The sequence below is a fragment of the Lentinus tigrinus genome, assembly GCF_003813185.1.
Source record: "Lentinus tigrinus ALCF2SS1-7 unplaced genomic scaffold L226scaffold_14, whole genome shotgun sequence".
In the NCBI taxonomy this organism is placed as follows: domain Eukaryota; kingdom Fungi; phylum Basidiomycota; class Agaricomycetes; order Polyporales; family Polyporaceae; genus Lentinus; species Lentinus tigrinus.
The window spans coordinates 313,485-337,329 of record NW_027137923.1 but is presented as its reverse complement, the minus strand read 5'-3'; the positions used below and the strand labels follow the sequence as shown (position 1 = coordinate 337,329).

The 23,845-nt window shown below is 54.8% G+C and overlaps 8 protein-coding genes across 8 annotated transcripts; 4 read left to right on the top strand and 4 right to left on the bottom strand.

The window, feature by feature from the left end:
• Positions 1-343: 343 nt before the first annotated feature.
• On the bottom strand, positions 344-1,928 carry L226DRAFT_487728 (mitochondrial carrier; the record flags this gene model as incomplete). Its single annotated transcript, XM_067677209.1, has 7 exons — positions 344-466; positions 519-655; positions 705-883; positions 939-1,518; positions 1,572-1,599; positions 1,648-1,760; positions 1,820-1,928. 5 exons carry the CDS (start codon positions 1,926-1,928, stop codon positions 709-711), a joined length of 1,005 nt encoding a protein of 334 aa, XP_067534764.1. The 3' UTR covers positions 344-466; positions 519-655; positions 705-708.
• A 2,383-nt stretch (positions 1,929-4,311) lies between these two features.
• On the top strand, positions 4,312-7,821 carry L226DRAFT_464358 (uncharacterized protein; the record flags this gene model as incomplete). The annotated part of the gene is made up of 10 exons (XM_067675855.1): positions 4,312-5,134; positions 5,190-5,690; positions 5,746-5,830; positions 5,888-6,116; positions 6,173-6,307; positions 6,361-6,528; positions 6,579-7,019; positions 7,072-7,191; positions 7,249-7,451; positions 7,512-7,821. The coding sequence occupies 10 exons, from the start codon at positions 4,312-4,314 to the stop codon at positions 7,819-7,821; spliced, it is 3,015 nt and encodes a 1,004-aa protein (XP_067534763.1).
• An 819-nt stretch (positions 7,822-8,640) lies between these two features.
• L226DRAFT_613576 (uncharacterized protein) lies at positions 8,641-10,418 on the top strand (the record flags this gene model as incomplete). The annotated part of the gene is made up of 4 exons (XM_067686526.1): positions 8,641-9,075; positions 9,119-9,390; positions 9,447-9,705; positions 9,759-10,418. The coding sequence occupies 4 exons, from the start codon at positions 8,641-8,643 to the stop codon at positions 10,278-10,280; spliced, it is 1,488 nt and encodes a 495-aa protein (XP_067534762.1). The 3' UTR covers positions 10,281-10,418.
• A 1,154-nt stretch (positions 10,419-11,572) lies between these two features.
• L226DRAFT_464064 (uncharacterized protein) lies at positions 11,573-13,217 on the top strand (the record flags this gene model as incomplete). The annotated part of the gene is made up of 4 exons (XM_067675835.1): positions 11,573-12,318; positions 12,370-12,422; positions 12,474-12,619; positions 12,678-13,217. The coding sequence occupies 4 exons, from the start codon at positions 11,573-11,575 to the stop codon at positions 13,215-13,217; spliced, it is 1,485 nt and encodes a 494-aa protein (XP_067534761.1).
• A 220-nt stretch (positions 13,218-13,437) lies between these two features.
• On the bottom strand, positions 13,438-15,636 carry L226DRAFT_546112 (MFS general substrate transporter; the record flags this gene model as incomplete). The annotated part of the gene is made up of 10 exons (XM_067682397.1): positions 13,438-13,839; positions 13,897-14,011; positions 14,065-14,162; positions 14,213-14,260; positions 14,317-14,863; positions 14,920-15,074; positions 15,125-15,332; positions 15,399-15,427; positions 15,484-15,512; positions 15,567-15,636. The coding sequence occupies 10 exons, from the start codon at positions 15,634-15,636 to the stop codon at positions 13,438-13,440; spliced, it is 1,701 nt and encodes a 566-aa protein (XP_067534760.1).
• Positions 15,637-16,975: 1,339 nt separating this feature from the next.
• L226DRAFT_535652 (uncharacterized protein) lies at positions 16,976-17,376 on the bottom strand. The gene is made up of 3 exons (XM_067680956.1): positions 17,201-17,376; positions 17,070-17,145; positions 16,976-17,012 (listed from the first exon to the last, which is right to left on the bottom strand). The coding sequence occupies exons 1-2, from the start codon at positions 17,349-17,351 to the stop codon at positions 17,084-17,086; spliced, it is 213 nt and encodes a 70-aa protein (XP_067534759.1). The 5' UTR covers positions 17,352-17,376; the 3' UTR covers positions 16,976-17,012; positions 17,070-17,083.
• An 892-nt stretch (positions 17,377-18,268) lies between these two features.
• Positions 18,269-20,225, bottom strand: L226DRAFT_487715 (aldolase). Its single transcript, XM_067677208.1, has 5 exons — positions 19,837-20,225; positions 19,215-19,489; positions 18,965-19,163; positions 18,551-18,909; positions 18,269-18,482 (listed from the first exon to the last, which is right to left on the bottom strand). The coding sequence occupies exons 1-4, from the start codon at positions 20,074-20,076 to the stop codon at positions 18,553-18,555; spliced, it is 1,071 nt and encodes a 356-aa protein (XP_067534758.1). The 5' UTR covers positions 20,077-20,225; the 3' UTR covers positions 18,269-18,482; positions 18,551-18,552.
• Positions 20,226-21,602: 1,377 nt separating this feature from the next.
• On the top strand, positions 21,603-23,628 carry L226DRAFT_535650 (uncharacterized protein). The gene is given in 12 exon segments (XM_067680955.1): positions 21,603-21,832; positions 21,895-21,929; positions 21,994-22,148; positions 22,264-22,327; positions 22,389-22,492; positions 22,547-22,630; positions 22,641-22,644; positions 22,749-22,898; positions 22,957-22,972; positions 23,028-23,076; positions 23,132-23,184; positions 23,236-23,628. The coding sequence occupies 12 exon segments, from the start codon at positions 21,804-21,806 to the stop codon at positions 23,459-23,461; spliced, it is 969 nt and encodes a 322-aa protein (XP_067534757.1). The 5' UTR covers positions 21,603-21,803; the 3' UTR covers positions 23,462-23,628.
• The last annotated feature ends 217 nt before the right edge of the window (positions 23,629-23,845 follow it).

Sequence of the window (23,845 nt, the reverse complement as noted above, 5' to 3'; positions counted from 1 at the left end):
TATGACGGTGGCGTGCCAGGCTGTAGGAACCGTCTCGGAGTGACGTCGACGTTGTGAATCGCTGTCAGGCATGCAGGATTGTGTCTTGCAGGAGTGCAACACCGCGCGCGTGTCGTCAACGTGAGCTTAGCGTACGAAGACCATCGAGGTGGCATCAGTCCATGTCGTGCGGCGCTCCGCGTACAGGATCTATCATCGGAGGTCACGACTTCCAGCGCTGAGGTTGCGTTGCACAACTTACCGGCATCGTCGCTCTCTGGGTGCGGCGTTGATAAACTGGCTCTCGTTCGAGAACGCCACGTATTACTTCTGTTACGGGAACGCAACGTTACCATATGCATGTCCGTCTTCTGCCACAAGAACTCCACGCTCGACGGTTCGATGTTTATATACCATTACCGTCTAGCGAGTATGGTACTAGACCACTTGTAGATAAACATTTGTATATGGCCGACATATCGTTGGTCTCGCAACCATGTTGAGCTAGGACCCTACTTCAGAAGATGAGCTTAACTCACCTTATGAATGACAACATGCGCTCAACCGCATAATCAAGGGTCTGCAGAACAACATGGAGTTCGATATCCGATGATCATCACATTATGAGAGTGAAATACACATGGCTGTTACATTGGAGGAAAAGTACGACGTGAACCTTCTAACTCCAATGAGCCATCTGCGGTAGTAAACAATTATGCACTCACGTAATCAATCCGACCCCACGATATTGCCCTGGTATTGGCTGGCCGCGGCCGCGGCACTGACAATAGCGGCAAGCATGGTGACCCACCAAGCCCGGTACAAGGTCTGCCACCCTTCTTCGTCGATTATGTGCTTAGCGCAGTCCAGGAAGCCGAGGTAAGGGTCCTTCTCGTGGCGCAACCTAACATGCAAATGAGCGTCTACGCTGAGTGCATGGTGACTATGGGGACATTTACCCAATCACGTCCTCCTCCTGTCCGGAGTACTCGGCGTACTCTGGCGCCTCGATAGCATCGTCCTCAACTTCCTGTTCCACGGAGTTGTATTCCGCGGCAGAATGGTTGCGCTGGATGGCGAGCTTCGTGGTCATCACCTCAAGGGGGCAGATGATCACGGTGCTGAGCATCTCAATTACAACGTAGATGCCGAATTTGACAGACGAGAAGCTGTCGCCCGCCAACAGAAGGCTCCGCAGACTCCGGAGGATCACGACGGTGTACGATATTTGAAGGACTTGGGCGACCAGAAGCCCGGGCGTAAGGTACAGAACCCAGGGTCTGCGGCGCTCGGTCGGGGTGAGCAGAATCCGGAGGGAATACATGGGGCGGAACCAGGGCAACCTGTAAGGCGTCACGATGGAACGGTAGGTGATGATAGCGGCAGGAAGAGCCACGAGCATTCCGAAGATGCCATACACGAAAGTTGCCAGGATACCGACGTCAGGAGGGTCAACGCGTCCATGACTAGCGAGCCGCTTGGAATCCAGAGCGGCGATGGCGAATCCGGTCATGACCATAGTCGCGATGGCGGTTGGCACTTTGTGACAGCGTAAGTCCTACGGCTCATTCCCGCTATGCATATCTACTCACTGAGACCCTTGTACAAGCCAGCCCATCCCTGCGCAGTGTTCAGCCAGTGCTTAAGCTAGCAAACGTAATGACGTACCTCAATGCGATATACCCTCCTGAGCATCCCAAAGAACGATGTGACGATGGGGCCGGTATGGACATTGACATTCCCCTCAGGATCGAGCTGAAGTGCCTTTGGGTTGTAGTTCGCTGCGGGGTGCAACGTCAGCGCGCGCCATAACCTAGGAACACTGCGGCAGTATCCTCACCTCGCAACCTGACCAGCGCCCCGGTGAGAGGCACGGTGATCCCGAGCGAGACAACGAGCGATATGACAAGGGTGATACAGAGCACGAAGAGCTCGACGAGACCAGGCATGGCGGGCAGATGGGGGTAGAGAGACAAGGACGAGGTGGGCTGTTCGGGCGCAGCGCGCGAGGACGTGGGCCCGCCGCGCCCCCCGCAGTCCGTCCTTTTATGGCAAGTACAGCCACCGGGCACCGCTAGCCCAAAGTGGCCCAGACTGGAGCGAACGTTTCCCAGGCCTCCTTCTCTTCAACCACCACCATCTCCTCTCATCGATAACGACCCCGTCCTAGTTCTCGTCCCCGTCCGCTGTTGAATCGCTGCAAGACTCTATATCCCAACTTGTCCCATCTTTCCAGGTGCAATCGCAGCATCATTCGACTGCCCAGATCGTCCTGCTTGGATTCTGTCGCCGTCGGAAGTTAAGTTGACGGTGATGACGTGGCGATTGGTTTTTCGCTCGAAAGATTGGTGAAGCCGACGTCACAATCCCGGTCATCTCATGTCTGTATCTTGCTTTTAAATGCTTGAGCTTACTGCAAAGAGGTCTCCGTGAGGATGTGGAACGGCGTGGTAAGCAAAATTTATTATGAGGGAGTTGCGCGCATGGCTGATGCATTATTTCCTCGTACACAGACGGCGTTTTCACACAGATGGACGTGTTCTCCGTTTGCGATCATAGGAGCCTAAACAAGATATTTTCCATTTCGACCGAGCGTCCTTTCTGGTCTTTTCCGTGGTCAGTTGGTCTATTTGATCAGCAACGATCTCCCCATGTCGACCCTCCTCGACAGCGGATTAACTGGGCATCCTTAAGCTGGCGCCTTTTCCGGTGTCTGACACTATTCATCGGATAGGAGCGGGATGGATCGGGTTCGCCCCTATGTCGTGGTGAGGTTCGTTTGCCTGTGCTCCGTGTCTGTTCGCGTTGGCTGATTCCACGCATCACAAACAGGAAGTCCTGGTGGTTTGCTGTATACCTGTTCCCAGGTGAAGGCCAGACTGGGCGAGAGGATATGCTTTGCCATACCGTTGTGGGTTCCCAAGGTTGCCAGTGGGTAAGTCATGCTTTCTCCGCATACACGATGATATGTTCCTCCGAAATCGGTCTGAAGATATCTCTTATCACCCCAAACCGAACGAAACTAGCCCAACGTGCTTGGGGATGCGAGTCAACAGACCCTTGATCATGAACATTGTATGGGATGGGATAGACTGAGTTGTTGGTACGCCTCTTGTTGCAGCACCACGTTTCAGCTACCCCCTCCTATCACCGTCGTCTCTCCATTAGATCCTACGTCACTGCCCCCATCGACTATCGAGCTCTGGGCCACTTGTCTTCATCGGTTGCTTGGTGCACTCACGCACTCTTGGTTGATTATATGTGTTCTCCGTTCATGGTCATCACCTTCATACCTTCGTCTGGCGAATTTCGCCTACATTACTCCATATATTCCACCTGCTCGTTCGCATGTCTTTTATGCTGTTGAGCTCAGCCATGTCCTGTACCATATTAACCTTTAGTATGGTAATATAATGTCATCGTTCATTATCATCATACCATCTCGTGTGTTGTGGCGACACTGGCCACCTCCCGCGTGCGTGGTGAATTAGGTAGCAACTTTCTTGTGTTATGTTGGCCGTACCTGTTCAGTCCAAGAGAGAACTATTGTTGGGTGTACCTATCCACTGTGGGTTGTTCCAGTCGTCCTCTGGGTGTGCAAGGGCCAACGCATTGTCTCACGACGGCCACCGAGCGTCCCGCCGCCACAGCAGTTTGACTCTCCGACTGGTAGCCACATCATTAGGGTTCCTTTGCCTTGTTGACTATCTCCCACATCCGCACGTCGACCTCGACCTCTGCTACTCTCCCCCCCCCTCTTTTCCGACATAGACAATCTAAGAGATGTCTCTCGGACCCGATGCCAGTGCTGCTCGAGTGAGTAAAATTGGTATTTGTGTGGAGGTGGTGATCATCGTCTAACCAGCATGCCCGCGGCTGGCTATGTCATGACAGAAAGCGGCATTGGAACAACTCAAGTTCAAGAAGATTCAAAAGCAGCAGAACGCGTCGTTGAGTCATGTAGACCCCCCAGCACCACCCTCGTGGGCGACCAACAACGACAATACGACGGTGGTTCCGCCCTCACAATCCCGCGACGCTACAGCCACATCGCGCTACTTCCCCATTCCACCTTCATCATCTGGGACCGTTCTTGTTCCTAGCTCTAGTCCTCCACGCCCTGATCCCTCAGATCAGTCCAAGTCCACGTCAAGCGCATGGGATTTGTTCAATGACGAAGTGCCGGGCCTCACCCGCCCTGATCCCCAAGTACGCCCTACCCCGCTTCCACTAGACCCTCTATCCGCACCCAGTGGCTTCCGTCTACCAAACGGCGTGTCCAACGCGTTGTCTACGCGTCCATCGCCGGCCGCAAGCAGGAAACTGTCAGAAATGGAGGATGGGGAGGATGGGGAGCGTCCTAGGAAGAGGCTGAATATGGGTCCCACCAATTCGCGAGATCCCATCGACTTCCTGACCCCCGCGACGCCGGACGTCCGTCTGCCTGGGCAGCGGCATACGGCCCCGAACACGTCAATCTCGTCCATCTCCCTGTCTTCCGACGATTCTTTCCCCGATGTCAAGGACCTCGTTGGTGGTGCGTCCCACCCTCGTATAATCCGTGGTCAGCGCGCGCCGGAGGAGAAGCCGTCATCGTCGTCGTCCACGCAAGCCAACGAGGATGAGTCTCGCTTCACCCGCTTCCGTCTCTCGCAAATAGAGCATGACACCGACCTCGTCCGCGCAGCGTGGAAGGAGGCCGGGGGCGATGTCCCCAAGGCCTCCGCGCTTCTTGTCGACCCCACATGGAAGCCACGTCCGAAGACGCCTCCGCCGAAGGCCAAGGAGTCTACTGTTGAGACCGGTCGGGTGAAGGAGGTCGTGGAGGCGAACAAGGCCCAACGTCTGGCGGTGAAGGAGAAGGGGAAGAAGTCAATGATTTACAAGAACCGTATCGACGGCAAGCCCACGAGCGACGCGGGGCCATCCACCCCGCCTCCAGCCAAGGCACCTCCGATGATCATGGACTCGCCCATGAGTCCGGAGATTGTGAAGCGGAAGCGAATCAGGCGGAAGGTTGTTGCGTCGGACTCTGAGGCTGAGTTCGTCGACAGCGATGAGAATGGCGATGACGACCACGACTCAGATGCGGACGAGCAACGAGCCCTCGACTACTTCAATCAGACGTCATCCGAAGGCTTGCAAGAGTTGACAGGTGCGTGGACAGTGCTACGTGATTGCAGGGTTCTATGCTCAACTTGTACGCGTAGGCTGCTCACCCGAGCAGGCCCAGAAGATCATCGAGCTTCGGCCATACACTTCCGTTGAGGACCTCAACACCAAGCTGGGCCAAGGCAAGAAGAAGGCTGGTCCCGCGGGCATCAGTCCGCGCATGTTCGTGGACAGCGCTACGATCTTTCAGGGCTACGGCAAGGTCGATAGTATCCTGGAGGATTGTGAGGGCATCGGTGCAGAACTCAAGAAGGAGATCGCGAGTTGGGGTCATGGTCAAACGGCTGCCAATGGCAAAGTCAAGGGCAAGCAGCGCGAAGTCAACGGCACGTCGCGCGACTCGTCCGTCTCGGTTGAGGAGGGCGCACTCGCGCTCACACACATTTCCGCTCCCGACCACAAACCCAGATACTACATGACGACTCAGCCGTCCCTCCTCCAGCCCGGGGTCACGCTAAAGGAGTATCAGATGATTGGGGTCAACTGGTTAAGCCTGTTGTATCAGAAGGGTCTCAGTTGCATCCTCGCGGACGAGATGGGTGAGTGCTCATTCTCCCCTACGATAATGTGCGCGTCATGACGCGGGTCCATCAGGCCTCGGGAAGACCGTGCAAGTCATCAGCTTCTTTGCACACCTCAAGGAACGCGGCCGCAAAGGCCCTCACCTCATTGTCGTCCCGTATGTCACATTCGGCTATCTGTGATGTGCTGTTCTGTGTTCTCACCGTGCCAATAGGTCGTCGACTCTGGAGAACTGGTGTCGAGAGTTCCAGAAGTTTGCCGGAGATAACATCAACGTCGAGACCTACTACGCTGACAAGGCCGACCGGCCAAGACTGCGAGAGATGCTCAATAACAACGTCGTGACGAAGAAGTCTGGTGGTTGGAACGTCCTCATCACCACGTACAACCTTGCCCAAGGTGATGACCACGACCGCAAGTTTTTCCGGAAAATTGAATGGGATGTGAGTGTTGCTTCTGTCTGCCTGTTGTCACTGCCGATACCATCCTATGAACGCAGACATGTGTCTTCGACGAGGGTCATGTCTTGAAAAACTTCCAGTCGCAACGGTATCAGGCGCTTCTACGGTACAAATCACGATGGCGATTGCTTCTCACTGGCACGCCGTTGCAGAACAACCTGCAGGAGTTGGTCGTAGGTGTCCTCTGGTTGTCAGGTGTCGTGCAGGAGCTAAGCATATGGGGTAGTCGTTGATGAACTTCATCCTTCCCGACCAATTTGCGGACGACCTGGACTCTCTGCGCGCTGTGTTCAAGACTAAGGGCGACTCTAAGGTGACCCTGCTCGCTCAGCAGCGGGTATCTCGGGCCAAGAAGATGATGACACCCTTCGTTCTCCGACGGCGGAAGGATCAGGTACGTTGTTCTTCATGCTCTCAACAAATGAGGCCTTTACCTTGCCTCAGGTCCTCCAAGACTTGCCCAAGAAAACCGAGCGCATAGAGTGGTGCGACATGACGGCGCTTCAGAAGTCCATATACAACGAGGCTCTCCAGCGCTCGCGCAAGACAATCTTCGACCTTGAACCTGGTAGCACAGAGGCTTCGGATGCTCCAGCGACGAACGGCCGCGGGAAGCCCGTCAAGAAGAAGACGCGCGCCACCGCACGGACCAAGGACAAGATGTACCTCGAAAACAGTTCGAACGTGCTCATGGACCTGCGGAAGGCGGCATCGCATCCTATGCTGTTCCGGAGACGCTTCAATGACGAGAAGCTTAATGGGATCACGAAGCTGCTGCTGAAGGAGCCCGACTTCAAGAAACGGGGGGCGCTCTTCGATTACGTCAAGGAGGATATGGAGGTCATGACCGATGCGGAGTTGCAGAACTTGTGTGCGACATACAAGGTATGTTATACTCCTCTGCCTTACACGGAATTTTGGCTCACTTCGGTTATAGTCGCTGCGCAGGTACATACAGGATGAGGACTGTTACATGGAGGCAGGCAAGGTCAAGGTCCTGTTGTCGCTACTTGAGAAATACCAGAAGGAGGGGCGACGACTATTGATCTTCTCGCAGGTACGTCTACCGGTTATCTAGGTTTGGAGCTGGTATTAAGACTCCTCGGCCGATCAGTTCACGCAAGTCCTGGACATCCTCCAGAAGGTCCTCGATATCAAGAAGGTCAAATACCTCGTGCTTACCGGCTCCACTCCCGTCGATGTCCGCCAGACGTTGGTAGACGAGTTCACCGAGGATGAGAGCATCCCCGTCTTCCTGCTGTCTACCAAGGCTGGTGGTATGGGTATCAACCTCACTGCTGCGAGCGTCGTTGTCATGTTAGTAACATTGTTCCTTCTTCCATTTGACTTCGTCTCTGACACTCCGACCATTGACAGGTTCGACCAAGACTTCAACCCCCACAACGACAAGCAGGCCCAGGACCGTGCTTATCGCATAGGTCAGAAGCGAGATGTGGACGTGGTGAAGCTTATCACGAAGGGATCGATCGAGGAAGACATGCTTTCGCTCGGTATGATGAAGCTCGCGCTTGATGAAGCCGTTGCGGGAGAAGAGGCCGACGAACGCATAGAGCGCGAGATGAAGATGTCGCTGATGAACGCAGTGCGGAAGAAGCTGGTGACGGACGAAGACGTCGAGATGAAAGATGTGACTGCCCCTTCAGAGGTTGTTACGACGAAGAACTAGTAGTTGGATCCACATCGCATCGTATCAGTAGAGTATACCCGTCCCAGCCGCACATTGCATCGCATGCTGCACATACTGGTAATATCTGTCAAGTCATGCACACGCACTGCTGTATCTATCTCTGTACTGTAGTCTTGGTTCATTGCTGTCTTCTACCTACTTGGGCTAGCACCCGATATTTCAAAGCTCTGTTACTCGCTTCTAGGCAGCCGGCGGTGTGATGGTGCACAGCCTCTTCTCAGTCAAATCGATGTCGTACCACTTTTAACATCCAGAACCACTATCGTGCGCAACCACCCGTATGTCCGTCGCACTTAGTCTCGGCTCCAGACGTTCACAGCTCTCTCACCTGCGCTCAAACCCTTCGCTAACGCTCAGGAGGAGGAGGTGGAGGGAGGAGCCAATCAGAACACTGGACAAACCTTGAAATTTCGCACGAGACGAGTTTGAGCGCCGGAGAGAGAGCTGTAGAACCACGAGCGGCAAGAACGGATGGGGACGAGACTACGTCGCACTATGCTTTCGGTTTCTTGGTGATCGTTTACTAATCGAATTGTGATGCCAGGCCGGTCATTCGTCCCCTCGACGCAAGTTGGGCTACCAGCGTGGTAGTATCGACAGGTAACACCTCTGCCCCTCAAACGCTTGCGCAGAGGAGGAGGCACATCTCCGGAATCATGCGATTGCCCTGAGCACCCAACGGGCAGTGGGTGGCACAGTACGGTGATGAACTCAAATCGTGTATACATACATTAAGGCGACAGCGTACCATACTCTGGTTCCCTCAGATTACACCTACCGCCAACAGATCGCTATTCAATGACGCTGATTTTGAACCGCGGCTACACCGACTTTTTCTTCGACATCTCCGATGTCCTCCTCACCTGGCACTCCGATCTCACCTTCCCCATCGACCGCAAGGTCCTACGTGCCTGCCTAGTCTCAGGAACATGGTTCCACTACGAGTCGGGAGTTATCACAAAGGAGGAATGCCTTGAACGACTCTTTGCTCAGTTCGCCCTTGAATCATCGGTCATCGAGGACGCTTGGACACACGTAACGCACGCGCTCCGCCCCAATACAGACGTAGTCGCTCTCATCAAGGAGCTCAAAGCAACCGCACCTGGCAAGGTGCGCATCTTCGGCGCATCCAATGTCTCGGCCCTGGACTACAACTATTTCCGCTCAAGGGCGGACTTGGATTGGTCGATCTTCGACGCCGTTTTCACCTCCCAGGAAACTCGGGATCCGCCTGTGCGATCCAGGGTTCTTCAAACGCCTCCGCAACCACATTCAGATTGACTACCACCACGCTGTGTACGTAGGGCACATCAGTGACGCCGACGACGTAGTGAATGCCAAGTCGTTCGGCATGCACGGCATCATCCTTGGGGACCTCAAGGAGAACCGGCGCGAGATGCTCAACCTCCTCGGCGATCCCGTGAAGCGCGGTTGGGAGTACCTACGAGCACACGCGGGCAAGCATGTCTCTGAGCTGGACGCCAAGCCCGGGGTCAACTTTACGGACAACTTCACTCAGCTGTTCATCTTGGAGGCTACTGGAGATAGGTACGTACTAATCCAGTGTGTACGTGGAAGGAGCCTCATTTTGATATGGATCCCAGGAGCTTGGTGACGCTCACGGCACCCACGGAACCTTCACGGCACTGGAACTACTTCCAAGGCCAGTGCAGCATATGTCATGTTTCGAAAAAGCATTCATGTATTTCTTATGCAGGCAAGGGACTGTTGACGTACGAGAAATTCCCAGACGACCTAGACACTACCTCACTGGGTCTTGTGACGATGAAGCCCCCAAAGGAGCTCGTCCACTCTATCATGGACGAGATGCTCAACTGCTTGAACCCAGATGGTCTGCCTTACGTGAGCACCAGTCTCTTCCGTAACCGCCGATTGATACTAAGACTCCGTTGCAGAGCTACTTCGACCCTCAAATTCCTCGTCTTGACCCTGCCCTTTCCGTCAACGTTCTCCACCTCTTCTACACTCACGGACGTGGGCATGAACTCCCGAGCGCGCTTGAATGGGTGCACTCGGTGCTCAAGAACCGGGCGTACCTCCAAGGCACACGCTACTACTTCGCTGATTGCATCCTCTTCTTTGTCGCGCGGCTCCTAGAGACGTCTGAGGACACGCATCTGCACGAGACTCTCGAAGAGCTCGCCCGTGAGTGCCTTCGAGAGCAAATCGGTGCTCCCGGGGACTCTCTGGCGCTCGCATTCCGCATCGTGGCGTGTGCCGGTCTGGGGATCAAGGACGAGGTGGACATGCGCCGTCTGCTGCCGCTTCAGCAGGAGGACGGCGGATGGCAGGTCGGGTGGCTCACCAAGTACGGGATATCAGGGATGAAGGTCGGCTGCCGCGGATATACGACGGCCATGGCGATCAAGGCCATTGAGGACCTTGACAGTTTGCGAGCAAAGGACAGCTCTCGGTGAGCTCCAGGGCCCGGATTGTCGCATGGTTGTTGGCCGCAGATCGCAGCTGTACTTATACTATACTGTGCCATCGTACGATCGTCGATACTTACCTAGTGTGAGTTATCAAATCTTAAATAACAACTTGGGAATTAGAGCGTATTTGCAACCATAGTTTGGGCGAATCGCCCGCGCTGGACCAATCACTGCAACGGGAGCATCCTTTCCTCCTGACCAATACCCCGCGGAAACGTTAGCATCATTTAGTTTCACGAGGTCAGATAATTCACGTTTTTGGAGTAAGTAAACTTCGAGGAAAGTCTCATTTAGGCAAGTTGGAGTTGCTTGTAGGCCTTTCACGGAAAGTATAAGGGTGTTACAGGTAAAGTTCTAGGTTTAATAAATTCCTTACTTTCAGTAACTCGATCTCTGATTCTTTGCTATCCGGAGAAAGAATACTTTCTTTGCAGTGAATCAACTGCTATGACGCCGGTTACAAACTTACAACTCGTTGCAAATACGCTCTATTGTCATGTTGCTGTGTTGAAAGACTTTAGGCGCAGACTCCTCTTCAAAGCTTCATGACCTCCTCGCCTGTCATTGCAAATCGTGACTGTATACTGAAGTCCAAGTCCGCGACGAACTATGCAACTTCATACGCTTGGTTTGCCGTGCCAACGTCGGACATTGTGGCTGCCACTGCCAGCAGCCTCCACCCTGGGCCTCAACTGCGATTTGCCCTTGCTGTCGCCGGCCAAATACGTTGACAACAACTACATCAGGCAACGTCAACGCAGTCCTATGTAAGTAGGCCCCTTTGCTTGATGTACCATCGTCGGCGCTCGCTGTCGCTGCCCGAAGACGTACAATGCTCGAGGTAAGCAGGCCAACCCTTCCCACGACTCGCCGGGTCCATGATGTAACACCTTGCCTACTGTTCTTTGAAGCGAGCAACGTAGAGCCATACGCCTTCCCGAATGTCTTTGGGCGACGCTTACCCTGACGGCGGTAGCAGCAATGTAGATTCGAATCAAGCTCGCGTTCGCCATTCGCAGCGTCCATGGTGCCGCGTCTGTCCGGCTTCAAAGGCCCTCCGCAGGCTGTCAACAACCCGCCGAGACACTCCGGGATGGTGTTGACATTGGCATTTCAAGTCCGAATCATTCGGTTATTGTGGCGTGTCACGGTCACTCGAAGATGATACGACAAATGGCTCCACATCGGGACTTTCTTTGGGATAAAAGCATCGAATGAGCTCGCCGGCAGCCCAGTCGTCCTCCCTCCCCCATCCACCTACGGTTCGACAGAGAGCTATGTTCTTCAAACGCGGCTACACCGAGTTCATCTTCGACGTCTCCGACGTGCTTATCACTTGGCCCTCGGACCTCACCTGCCCCATCGACCGCGAAGCCCTGCGCCTGTGCCTGGTCTCGCGGACTTGGTTCCGCTACGAGACAGGTAACATCTCAAAGGAGGCATGCTTCCAGCTTCTCTCCAAGCAGTTTTCCCGCGACGCTGCCGTCTTTGAGGACGCGTGGACGCACGTATCACACGCGCTCCGTCCGAACGATGAGATGGTAGCGCTCATCAAGGAGTTGAAGGCGTCCTCCCCGAAGGCGCGCGTGTATGGTGCAATCAACATCTCAGCGCCGGACTACGAGTACTTCCGCTCGAGAACGGACATGGACTGGTCGATCTTCGATGCGGTCTTCACCTCCCATGAACTCGGTATCCGGATGCCACACCCAGGCTTCCTGAAGCGCACCCTCGAGACAGCCGCTCAGAAGGGAACGAAGCTCAACTACGAGGACACCGTCTTCGTAGGCCATGACATCGACGAGGTCGTGAACGCGATGACATTCGGCATGCATGGGATTGAATTTGTTGACTTCCCGGCGGCTCGGCGTGAGCTCCGGAACCTTGTCGGCGACCCAGTCAAGCGCGGCTGGGCGTACCTGCGAGCCAACGCTGGAAACCTCCCTTGTGGGGCGAACCGACCGGGAGTGTCGATCATGGAGAACTTCGGGCAGCTGTTGCTCCTGGAGGCCACAGGCGATAGGTGCATCAGAATCCTTACCTTCAAGAAACCTCGCACTAATTCAGATTCCAGGAGTTTGGTATCGCTGCCCACAGAACCACCCCGGCACTGGAACTACTTCCAAGGTAAGTCGACTCTGCCCTTTTCTGTTTGATCTCTATCTGACCGTGCTGCAGGCGAGGGGATCCTGACTTACAAGGACTTCCCGGACGACTTGGACACTACCTCGTTGGCTCTCGTGACCCTGAAGCCTCCAAAAGAGCACGTCCATTCCGTGATGGACGAAATGCTCACGTACCTCACTGAAGATGGTCTTCCATGGGTGAGTCCCTGCGTTCCCGCTTGACCTCGAACTGGCCTAATGACCGCGTCCGATCCAGACCTACTTCGACCGTGAGATGCTCCGCTTGGACCCAGTAGTGTTCGTGAACGTCCTCCATCTCTTCTACACCCACGGACGCGGACATGAGCTCCCCGGTACGCTTGACTTCGTGCACCGTATGCTCAAGAACCGCGCCTACATGGACGGCACGCGGTACTACTTCCGCGAATGTGTCCTCTACTTCATCTCCCGGCTCCTCGCGACTTCGGACGACGCACACCTCCACGAGATGCTCGAAGACCTCCTCCGCGAGCGCGTCACGGAGCTCATCGGGGCGCCGGCAGACTCGATCGCCCTCGCGTTCCGCATCGTGACGTGCGCGAGCCTGGGTATCAGGAACGAGATCGACATGCGCAGCTTGCTCCCGCTCCAGGAGGAGGATGGCGGATGGGAGATTGGGTGGATCTACAGGTATGGAGTCTCGGGGATGAAGATTGGGAGCCGCGGGTATACGACTGCCATGGCGATCAAAGCGATCGAGGAACTGGACAAGTTGCGGGCGAGGGACGGCTCCTCAAAGCAAAGCAGGTCGGACTAAGTGCTCGACCACAGTGCCTATCGCCTAGCAGGATGTACACATAAATTAGATGAACGTGCTCAGTGGTATCAATACAATTAGTTGTATGTGTTTCGTAAGTAGTCGTGAAGGCTATCCGAATTAACGCCGTCCGTGAAGGATTACTACATCATGAGAATCCAATGTCCACCGCAAGAAAGCCCAAGAAGTGAAAGCAGCACATACTGTAGTCGACCAGAATCTACATGACCTGGGCCACGGTCTGCGTCTTTTCACTCTCCTCCTGCTTCTCTGTCTTCTCTTGCGCCGCCCGCAGTCGCTCCGCCTCCAACTTGTCCGTGTCGCGGATGTTCGACAGGAAGAGCGTCGCGAAGACCGACAGGCCCGCCCATGGTATGAGCGAGATGAAGCTCCACCGCGAGCCCTGCTGGAACGCATCCTTGACCGCTGTCTGGATGTCAGGCGGGAGCGCGTTGATGCTCTGCATGGACGAAAGCCCGTTCGCGAGCCCGTTCGCAAGCACGCCGGCATCCTCAGCGGAGAGGCGGCCAGAAGTGACCATGTTGGTGATGATGGAGTTGACCTTGGCATTCAGGACGGCGCCGCATTGGGCTAGGCCGACGGTACCGCCGAGTGCGCGGCTCTGTCAATGACAGGACGGGTCAGGGACGAGCGATGTCGGGAAGGGGAAGCAACGTACGAAAAGGCCGAGAGCAGAGACAACTGCCACGCGCTCCTCTGGTTGGGAGAAGCGGCAGTGGATGGCGAGTGGGCCGATCGACATGCCAACGCCAACGCCGGCCATGACAAGGAAGCTGCGATGCATGATGAGACTCCGTGAGGCGGCGCCCAGGATGCTCGGACTTACCCATCGACGTAACCCTTGCTGTTGATGTCCATACCGCGCGATATCATCCCCAGTGCCACGGTGATGATGATACTGCCCAGCACGATTGGTGGTTTAGGCTAGAGAAGAATATCAGAACCTGCATGCATCGAGACAATGCGCAACGCACCTGGCGCAAGTACTTGAGCATGATTATCGATATCATCGAGCCTCCACCCTGTGCGTCCCAAGTGTCAGCCATAGTCTACACAACACTTGCAGTATGCCACTCACCATGCCCGGAGCGAAGTACAATAGTTGCGTTCCCGCATCCGTACCAGTCAGGCCACCGACGATGGTGAAGAAGATCGCAATGAAGTAGAACATGACGATCATGACCATGCCGGAAACGAACATCGCATACTGCGCGACACACATGTTCAGCGACGTGAACAGCTGCAGCGGGATCATCGGGTCCGTGCGCATGAGCGGGTTCCGACTGGTGGTCTCGGCCTCCTGCTTGCGCTCGAGCACGTACTCCCACGCGACCCAGACGAGGTATAGCACGCCGGACACGACGAAGCACGCGATGACGCGAGCGGAGGACCACTCGGCGCTCGAGCCCCAGTTGAGGGCGAGCAGGAGCGTGATGCCTGCGCCCATGAAGAGAAGGGAGCCGACCCAGTCAATGCGGAGCAGCTTCTGCGAGAAGGTTTCGTGTTCGATATCCTCAATTGGGGAGGATGTGGCAGGGAGGGCGTGGTGAATGGGTTGTGCGCCCTTGGTACGCCCGCGGAGAATGAGGAAGGACAAAACCATGGCAACGAGAGAGCTTGGCAAGCTATCGGGAGTATCATGAGGACATAGAGAAACGAGGAATCAGACATGGACACGTACTTGATAGCAAAGATCCAACGGAAGGAGACGGTGGTTAGTGCACCACCAATCACTGGTCCGACACAGTAGCCGATCGTGAAGAGGAGGAAGAGCATCGTCTGCTGCCAGTTATTGTCGTTAAGAGACCGGGAGTCTGATAGGATTATCCGGACAACCTACATGTATGCGTGAGCATATGACAAAATTCACACCTGAGGGTACGTACCGCCATCATCCCCGCCGAACCAATGCCGGCAATACCACGTCCTACTAGCATGGTGGGCATATTCTGACTACCCGTACTGATAGCACTTCCGACCAAGAAGAACGCAAGGGATAGCTGGAGCGCCCAGTGTCGGCCCCATACATCCGCAAGCGAAGCGAATAGTGGGAGGAATACGGTGGATGTCAGGAGGTAAACGGTACCGATGTAGCTGGGAGGAACCCGGGTTGAGTTTACCGCGAAAGGGAACAAGAGCAGCTTGAAGGAGCTCGCTCACCTTTGTAGGTCTAGTCGGTTAAATACGGACTGATGAGATGAAATGTCAGTGTGTTAGTAGGATGGCGGGACCGTAGATAACTCACGGCTATGTGCACTTGAGCAGTGGCAACAACTAAAGAGAAGAGGTAAGTTGTTGAAATCCAAGATCGTGCTGGGAGAGGCGCACCGGTGTAGTCAAGGGTCTCGAAGAACACGGGAAGCACCAGCGCAGCCATAAGCATGATTTTCCACTTCATCGAGGACGAGAATGTCGAGCGAGGTGCTTCTGCAACTGGAGCTGGCTCATAGTGGATGGTCTGGGACTCAGCGTCACGGTCCGGTTGGGGCGTTTGGGGCGGGTGGGCAGTACTGGTGGACGGAGCATTGACTTCGGCCTCGCGAGCGGCCTTGGCTGCCCTCCGCTTGTTTCGGATATACCTGTAAGCCAGGATCATGGTAAAAGGAGGTAATGAACGAGGAAAGGGGAGGGGAGATTCTAAAGGGCCCGGACTCTAGGGCCCCCGCTCTATATATACGGTACGATATGTGCCAGGAGGCTGATACACAAACGTGCCGATCACGCTAAGCAATGTCGAGGAGACTCGACTGTGTACATATCCGAGCTTGTATAAGCTGCGGCTGCGCGTCTGTCGGGGACGGAGAGGCGTGGGTGTGTCGGGAATGTATTCGCGAAATCGTTTCCCTTGCGATAGCACACAACGGATGGGATCAAATCAAATTGGTACCTTTGCATCTTCGCGGCCTCATGCCAGAGTGATCACCACAATTTCGAGTAATTTGGAAATGCTAGACTCTCCATACTACCGATCGTGCTGAGATTGCAAAGGGTGGACCTCGCATTGCTTGATAGGAGCGAAACTTGGCCCTCCGTCGACTTCAAGTGGCGAAAAGGTGGGCTTTTGAGAGAAGGAAGAGCGTTTGTGGTGGCAACGTCGGGTGCTTTGGTGCAGCCGCTGTGAACGGGTATGTCTTCGTGGCTGTGCTTTCTCCGAGAGACGCTCGGCCTCGGGTGCGTTCTCTCCGGCGTCTAACCTGTAACGGCGTGCCTCCAGAATTCTGTTCTTGCTCGAGTTCTGTCTGGCCAAGTCGAGCACGAGGATCCTGACATCTCAATATCCAGCAAATATACCTACGCATGCAATTGACCGTTCCTTTCGCTATAACACTGAACTCGTACCGCTGGCTTACATAGATATCGCAGCCAAGTTCCGAGTCAGGAGGCAACAGCATACCCGTGCCCGCTTCCGAAATGGCGCATCGCACACTGTAGTAGTGATGTACGTCGACTGCGCGACATCATAGGACAAATTTGAAACATGATCTGCGCAGCTCAAGTTAGCGACCTCGGGCCGCACGTCGTACAATCGCTCGCCGAGTGAGACAATTTGTATGCACACACATCCTCGTGGATCTAACCAACGGTATCGTGGTACCGTTGTGGCCCAACCGCTTACAGCTGCCATATCAACTTGACGTGCAAATGTCACGATCCTCGGGCATCGAAGCCTACCGGAAGAATTGGAACACAAGTAGATGCAGGTGACATTCGCTGTACGTTGGGGCGACTAAGATTAGCCCCGGTAACCACAATGTGACATATCTCTATTGATCACTGGCATGATTGTGTGAGGAAGAAATTGAAATCTAAGGCTCAAGGCTCGAGACTCACCAGTGCTGAGTCTACTATTCACGACGTCCTTGTCCCGTCTGCGCCCCGCGATTATATGCCGGGTATGAAAGCGGCGCTGAATGATCGTGATGTCAGCGACCAGCCATACTGAAAGGATGGACTGCATATACCAATGAACCTACCCGGGGGTGCTGGCTGTCCGTGACGGTCAGTCTGTGAGTTCGTGCCACGACCTGGCCTGTAGGATGCGGCAGATTCTGTCGAGCGCGCCGCCTTCTTTGCCTTCCTCTTGTCGTTGAAATACTTGTAGACGAGGAACATCGCGGAAGGAAGGAACGAGAGTGGGAGTGGAGAGTGGAGAGTGGGGAGTGTCACTTCAGGTTGCAAGCTTACACCCCAGCATATGCACCTTTTATACGCTGAACGGTTTCACAGCTCGCGCCGAGCATGCTCATCATGTTTGTGCAGCCACGGCGAAGTAAGTAGCAGGTTGGCAGCCTACAGTGGCTTCTGAATCTCCCAACATATCCGAGCCGGCCTTACCTGGTGCCAGAGGCGCCGCGAGTGCGCGGATATGTTGCATTTTCAGACTTGCCGTCCGCATTAGTCCTGCCCGGAACCGGAAGACTGTGTGGTTTTGCGATGCCGATCCCGCGCTTTTCAAGCTTCAAGTCCGGGTCCACAACGAGCAGAGCGCGCACCCGGGTGTACTTGAGGAACGGGCCCGAGTGCGTCTGGCAACTAAGCGGAGCGAGTCCGCGGCCGGAACGCTCAATATGACGAACGTCTTGATCAAAGAGGTGCAGCTGGTACGGTAGCAAACCCTCCGGCTCTCGTCCAGCATTGCATCTATTCCGCGCAGGTAACCTCGGATACCCGGTTGTCACAATCGATCGGCATCTGACTTGACGTCTCCGGGGAAGTCCTATATTTGAACGCTTGCAGCGATGCGTAGTGTGCTGGTCATGGCAACGGTGCCGGTGTTGGTGTAATTGAAGTTGCTTGCGTCCAGGCTCCGCTTCTACGTACGGGAGAACAGCAGCGCTCCGTTCGACCTCCGGCGACCTCGGCTATGTGGAGAGCGCTAGCCTTCTACCACCACAAGATGGTCGACTCCGCGACGGGTGGAGATTGGGGCTAAGCGGCCAACCGGGTGGCGAGCAGAAGGGCCTGTTCCAGCTGCTGACGGCGCGTAGCCCGGCAGGTGAGGGGCGGTAGAGTTGATGATGATTGAGGTTAGATGGGATAATCTTGTACCGCATTGCCATTGTTATGGGCCTCTGGTAGTTACGAGTTTGTGAGGACGAGGCGGTTTTGGACTCACAATGACGACCGGAACACTTCGCAACCAATATCCGCGCTTGCTTTTCATCAATTGTACTGTAAGGCTCGCGATGTTCCGACGTGGATATGGGTATGTACAACAAGCGATCGGTGCACATCAAGTGACTCCTGTCAACGGTTTCAAGGTAGATGAGCCCATTGTGAAGATGCATAAGCTGTGACAAAGCCGAACGCACCTTCACAGCTTCGCAGAGATACTCTCCGCCGACCCTCCATCCCTCTCCCGTTCCTTCTCCAGCTGCGCTCTCGCCCGACGCGCCTCCAACGCCTTCCCAACGCGGCTCGAGTTCGTCCTATTCAGCGCCTTCGAGATCCAGGTCCCGACCTCCGCAATCGCGTTCAGGTCTCCCGGAGTTTCGTACTTGCTGCCGCGGAGCGCGTAGAGAACATCTTCGGTGGCAACATTACCGGTAGCGCCGGGGGAGTACGGGCAACCACCGAGCCCGCCGACGGAGGAATCGAACGTTCGAAGACCGTGCTCGAGCGAGGCCAGGATGTTCGCTACGCCCATACCGTATGTGTCATGGTAGTGGCCCTGCAATAGGAACCTGTGAGCGCAGAACAAGGATGAGTAGAGAGAAATTGCGTACAGCAAGCACGGAGGCGGGTATGCCTCCGCCGAGCACCGTGCGAAGGAGCTTCCCGACCGTGGTCGGATTGCCAGTACCAACTGTGTCTCCAAGGCTGACTTCGTAGCAGCCCATGTCGAGCAAGGCTTGGGAGACGTCCTTGACTTTGACGGGGTCGACCTTGCCTGAATACGGGCAGTCGATGACCACACTCACGTAGCTGGATGACGTCTCAGTAGGATCTTCTGTGCAATGAATAAACAAGACATACCCTCGCACACGCAGTCCTTCCTTCTTAGCGCGTTTGGTGACCACCTCCAAGCGCTCCAAAGACTCCGCGACAGTGCAGTTCGTGTTGGCCTTCGAGAACGCGTCTGTGGCGGCAGTGAAGACAGCGATCTCGTCCGTGTAGGGGACCTCCGACCGGGACTGCTCGGAGAGGAGGTCAAGCAAAAGCTGGAGACCCTTGAGGTTGGGGACTAGGACCGGGTAGTGGAGGCCCTTCACCCGTTGCATTGTCTTCAGTACCTCTGGGGTGCCGGCCATCTGTTGAGTCTTCTCGTCAGTCTGCGCTCTAAATAACGAAGTATCCTCCCCCGGGAAAGGCCAAGTTGCGCGACCCGGACGACATTGCTGCGTCGCACATGAAGGAGGGAGGGCAGGCTGAGAGGGATATGATATGATCTCAATCCGTCCCGGCAATTATCACCAGGACACTTCTTACAGAAGGTTCCCTTCTTGCACTGTCCAGTGAATCGTGATGCATAGAACTGGCGTGCGGAGCGTACTAGACGTGCTCAACCAGGCAAGGCAGTCCGGGAGGTCCCAACGCGTATGCTATCCCCGCTGCCTCCACAACCTCCCATTCGCAATTCCAATGGACGCGTACTCACCTGAGGGATCCACTTAGGGCTGACGAAACTGCCCGACTCAATAATGTCCAGCCCCGCGTCCGTCAGTCGGTTGATGAGCTCCGCCTTCATTGCGGGCGGAATCACCGCTGACTCGTTCTGCAGGCCATCGCGGGGCCCAACTTCAACTATTCTGACGCGTTCACGAGCTTCCGTGGAGTATGCGCGAGTCCGGAAGATGGTGAGAGCTGAGCGAGCTTGGAGGATGCGTCGTGGGAGCATGGTCGTTGACTCTAGTGTCGATACTGCAATGTAAAATAGGCTTTATGAACCTGGTCGCTAGCAGTCGCTAGCATTGATTGCGTCGTCGGCGTGGAGGTCGTAGATGGAAACAAGCAGGAAACAACGGGAGCCCTAGTTGCCGACATCATGTGGACAGGAGGAGGTCTAAGTCCAAGTTTGCATTCCCACCACAGACCCGGACCGCTTGCCGATGCCCGACCTGCTCTTGCCTTCGCTAGCCAGGGGGTCACTATGTACCTCACGTCCGAGTCGCGTTCGCACATTCTCCACATGAGTCAAGCACTACCAGTATGTTTTGTGCGGTACGATCCTTTCGACGTTCATTGTGCGACTACATCTCGCCTCGCTGACGTCCGAGGTCTACCCGGAAGACGGCCGCTCTGCTCACCGTCCGAAAGTTTACGTTCGGGTTTCCGCTTTGGCTCAAGGATGGTTTCTACGCCTATTCCCTGCACTTGCCTCCCCGAGGTGGACAGCAAGAGTGTCCTTGTCCTCGGGCTCGCTGACCAAAAGTCAGAATATTGTTCTGAGTCGTCCGATCTCGCGACTCTAGGCACATGGCCACCGAGAGTCTGCATGATGCATCTCCAGATGACAGTCTCCCCCGACGTCTGTCCCAACTTGAAGGAGACTGTCAAAGACGGTTCAACGCGTCTGCTTCCCGCACGCGATGCACCTCGGGGCGTGTGCCCGAGGATATGCATCGGCTCTTCGCCGGGCATGCGCACAAGCAAAAGGGAGAGCGTGCGCAGGGGCAACAACTCACGGAGGCAGTTCGCGAACACATCCTGATGTAAGAAGTATGATAATTGCCGTCGGTGGATATATTGCGCGTTTACTTACCAAGAAGCCGGTGATGTCCCCAATGTCGAGTAGGTACGGACACGATGGACAAGGGTACGACATCCCATTGCTATCGTATCCGCACCGAAGCGCGAACATCACCTTGATGAACGTGAGTGCGTGCAGTCCCAAGGATACCCGCGAGATCGCGAGCGGCGTAGAACAACGGCATCGCAACCTATAGAGGCGGGCACGTTCGACTTGACGTGTGACTCGCATGACATTCTCGCAAGGATATGCGGTACTCTGACCATGGCAACAGCGAACTGGTGCGGGTGCTATCATAGCTTCGGTGCTGGTGCTGGCGTAGCGAACGGTTTGCGTCCGTCGCTAGCGCCCTCGCCGGGGTGGAGGGTACTGGAGAGTGGTGTCGGTGTGAGTGGGGTGAGGTTATGTGCCAGTGGAGAGCCCTGGCTGCGTTCTACTGAGGATGATGGGCATCACGACGGTGGAGACGTGCATGAGGTGTGGACAGGATGTATTCGATGATAGATTATATGCATTGACTTCGTTGCGGCATTAGAACATCGGGCGCGCGAATCGAAGCGAGATCCCGATCTTATCAGGGGCGTCACGGTCTTCCGGACGCTGTAAGTGGTGCACAATTTTGGGCTTCATGGCCATGGTCATGAGGTACGGCGTCGTTCTTGTCTCTTCATCTCCTTCTATCAAGACACACATATATCATCGCCGCTCTATGTCCTGGGCCTCTCAACGATGGCACCACTGCCTTTTGGAGGTCCTGGCTCTCATGTCCTGTGCCTTGCTCGTGTGGGCTCATCTACAAGCTCGAGGGTATAAATGCGAGCTTCGTTAGCTTCTGCCTCTTCATATCTCAGACGTGAACTGGATCCTACTGCGAGATGTCCTCTGCAGCCTTTTTCCAGAGCTTGTACGTTGTTCTTCCGACAATAGTTATGTGAAGTTATCGCGCTCATTGAGCGCATCCTTTAGTGTGGAAGGCGATTATTGTGCCGTTGCGGCCGCTTGTGAGTTTTTCATCATGCATGAGCCTGATGGTCAACTCAAAAGTCTCTGCCATCTCTTGCGCAGCGTTGATAGCCTTGGAATACTTGGCGCTCCTCCCGCAGGAAATCGACCTCTTCTGGAAGAGAAGATTTACTGGGGCATCCGTCCTCTTTCTGAGCAACAGATACCTGTCGCTGCTGGCTCAGATCCTCCAATTTCCAAGTCCTACATCAGTCAAGGTTCGTTGTCGCATGAATGTTGTACCGTATGCAACGTTTTCATAGACCGACTGTGCAGAGGTGTTGATTTCTATCATGGATCCGTTCAATGCGCGACTGAAACCGCATTTGACCTAGCTGTGACATCGTTGTGAAGGCCGATCTGACGATTGAACTACTGCCTTTCTTTCCCTGGGCCAGTCAGTTTGTCTCATGAGACTCATGCGCTCCGTGCATTGGTCTTATATGATGCCGCTGCAGTATTTTCTGCCTTACGAACATCCGGGCTGTGCCCATCTCACCTTAGATGGCCATTGGGTATGCTCGTTCTTTTGTTGTCTTCCGTACCTATGGGGATCAACTTCGTGAGTTGCGTTCAATTGATTCGCACGTGCACTTCAATTTTCATCCTCAAGCAGGCTGGTTATCGTTGGTTGAACGCCACTACGATGCCAATGCTGGGATGTATCTATGAGGAAAATGAATCCATGCAGCTCAACAAAGAGTGAGTACGACTTACTTTCAGGACTTTTGAGACTATCATACTCACTAGACTTCGCAGCTGTTCGTAACCTGCCGATCTGGTGGTTCCTGTCTGATATATGCTGATATAACCCCCAGTTATCATCATCTCTAGGATCTGCCTCATCGTTGCGGATCTCATTGTCCTGGGTGTAACATGGTTCGGAACATACCGTACTATTCGATTGGTGCAGGTTGCCGCAGGAGAACAGAGCAAGCATACTTATGCAGGAACACTCCTTCGAGATGGTACGTTGTTTCGTCTGTGCTAGTATGTCCCCAGAGCTAAGTTCTACACTGCTCTCAGGTACGATATACTTTATGTAAGGTTTCTACCTAAGCTTCGTTTTTGTCTGCATCATATTCACTTTTACCCAGTATCCTCGCAATACTGAACGGTCTCCACCTGCTGTTTACGCTGCTCTCTGTACGTCTTTGCAACTGAAATACCTTCTCTTGTAAAGACTTCATCTTTGCCTCAGATCTCCGTTAATGCCTTCCAACCCGCTAGCTTGGTCACGGTCTTCACAGATCCGTATGTTCCACATTTCCAGCTGCATGCTGATACGAATCTGTCATTCCATAGCATTACGTCAATCCTCGTATCGCGGTTCCTCCTCGACTTGCAAGAAGTCAATCGATACCGGGTTGATTCGCAATTGTCCAGCCTGTCTATTGGCCAGGGATCCATTCATTTCAACTCCAGGGTGATCGGTTCGTTGGGTGAGTCGCTTCCTCCTCCGGGCGACACTTCGCTCGAGGACGAACGACTCGCCGCCGAAGACACATCCGAGGATAATGAGACGAAGTGAAACAGGAGGCGGAGACGGTTGCGGAGGAGGCTAGTGCTTAGTTAGTGGAATTGACGGACTCGGCAACAGTGTTGTGGAATCGACGATCGACACCCCGACCCAGAATCACTTCCTGACATCGGTGTATCCAGCCTCATAGATCGACACCCGTCTTGGAAATCCCTGTATGATATGTAATTTATTCGAGTCGGCCTGGGCCGGATCGCAGGCTCTCCACTGTGAGGCACTCGTCCGCAGAGGGAGTCAACGCATTGCCGGAATGCACGCGAACAGTCACGGAGGACGAGGGCTCGAAGGTAACGGTATCACTGCTGCATTGACCTTTACCGCTCGGCTGTTCCTCCTTGTCGCAGAGTCCTTCCCCAAGTAATGGCGATTGCGATG

Coding starts and splice junctions, on each gene's coding strand:
- L226DRAFT_487715 (XM_067677208.1), bottom strand. CDS start 20,076: ATGCTCCCACGACGCATCCTCCAAGCTCGCTCAGCTCTCACCATCTTC. Junction 19,490..19,836: donor GCCCTAAGTGGATCCCTCAG/GTGAGTACGCGT, acceptor AAGACTCAACAG/ATGGCCGGCACCCCAGAGGT. Junction 18,910..18,964: donor TACCCGCCTCCGTGCTTGCT/GTACGCAATTTC, acceptor TTCCTATTGCAG/GGCCACTACCATGACACATA.
- L226DRAFT_535652 (XM_067680956.1), bottom strand. CDS start 17,351: ATGTTCCTCGTCTACAAGTATTTCAACGACAAGAGGAAGGCAAAGAAG. Junction 17,146..17,200: donor ACCCCCGGGTAGGTTCATTG/GTATATGCAGTC, acceptor ACGATCATTCAG/CGCCGCTTTCATACCCGGCA.
- L226DRAFT_535650 (XM_067680955.1), top strand. CDS start 21,804: ATGTCCTCTGCAGCCTTTTTCCAGAGCTT. Junction 21,930..21,993: donor TTGTGCCGTTGCGGCCGCTT/GTGAGTTTTTCA, acceptor TCTCTTGCGCAG/CGTTGATAGCCTTGGAATAC. Junction 22,493..22,546: donor TACCTATGGGGATCAACTTC/GTGAGTTGCGTT, acceptor ATCCTCAAGCAG/GCTGGTTATCGTTGGTTGAA.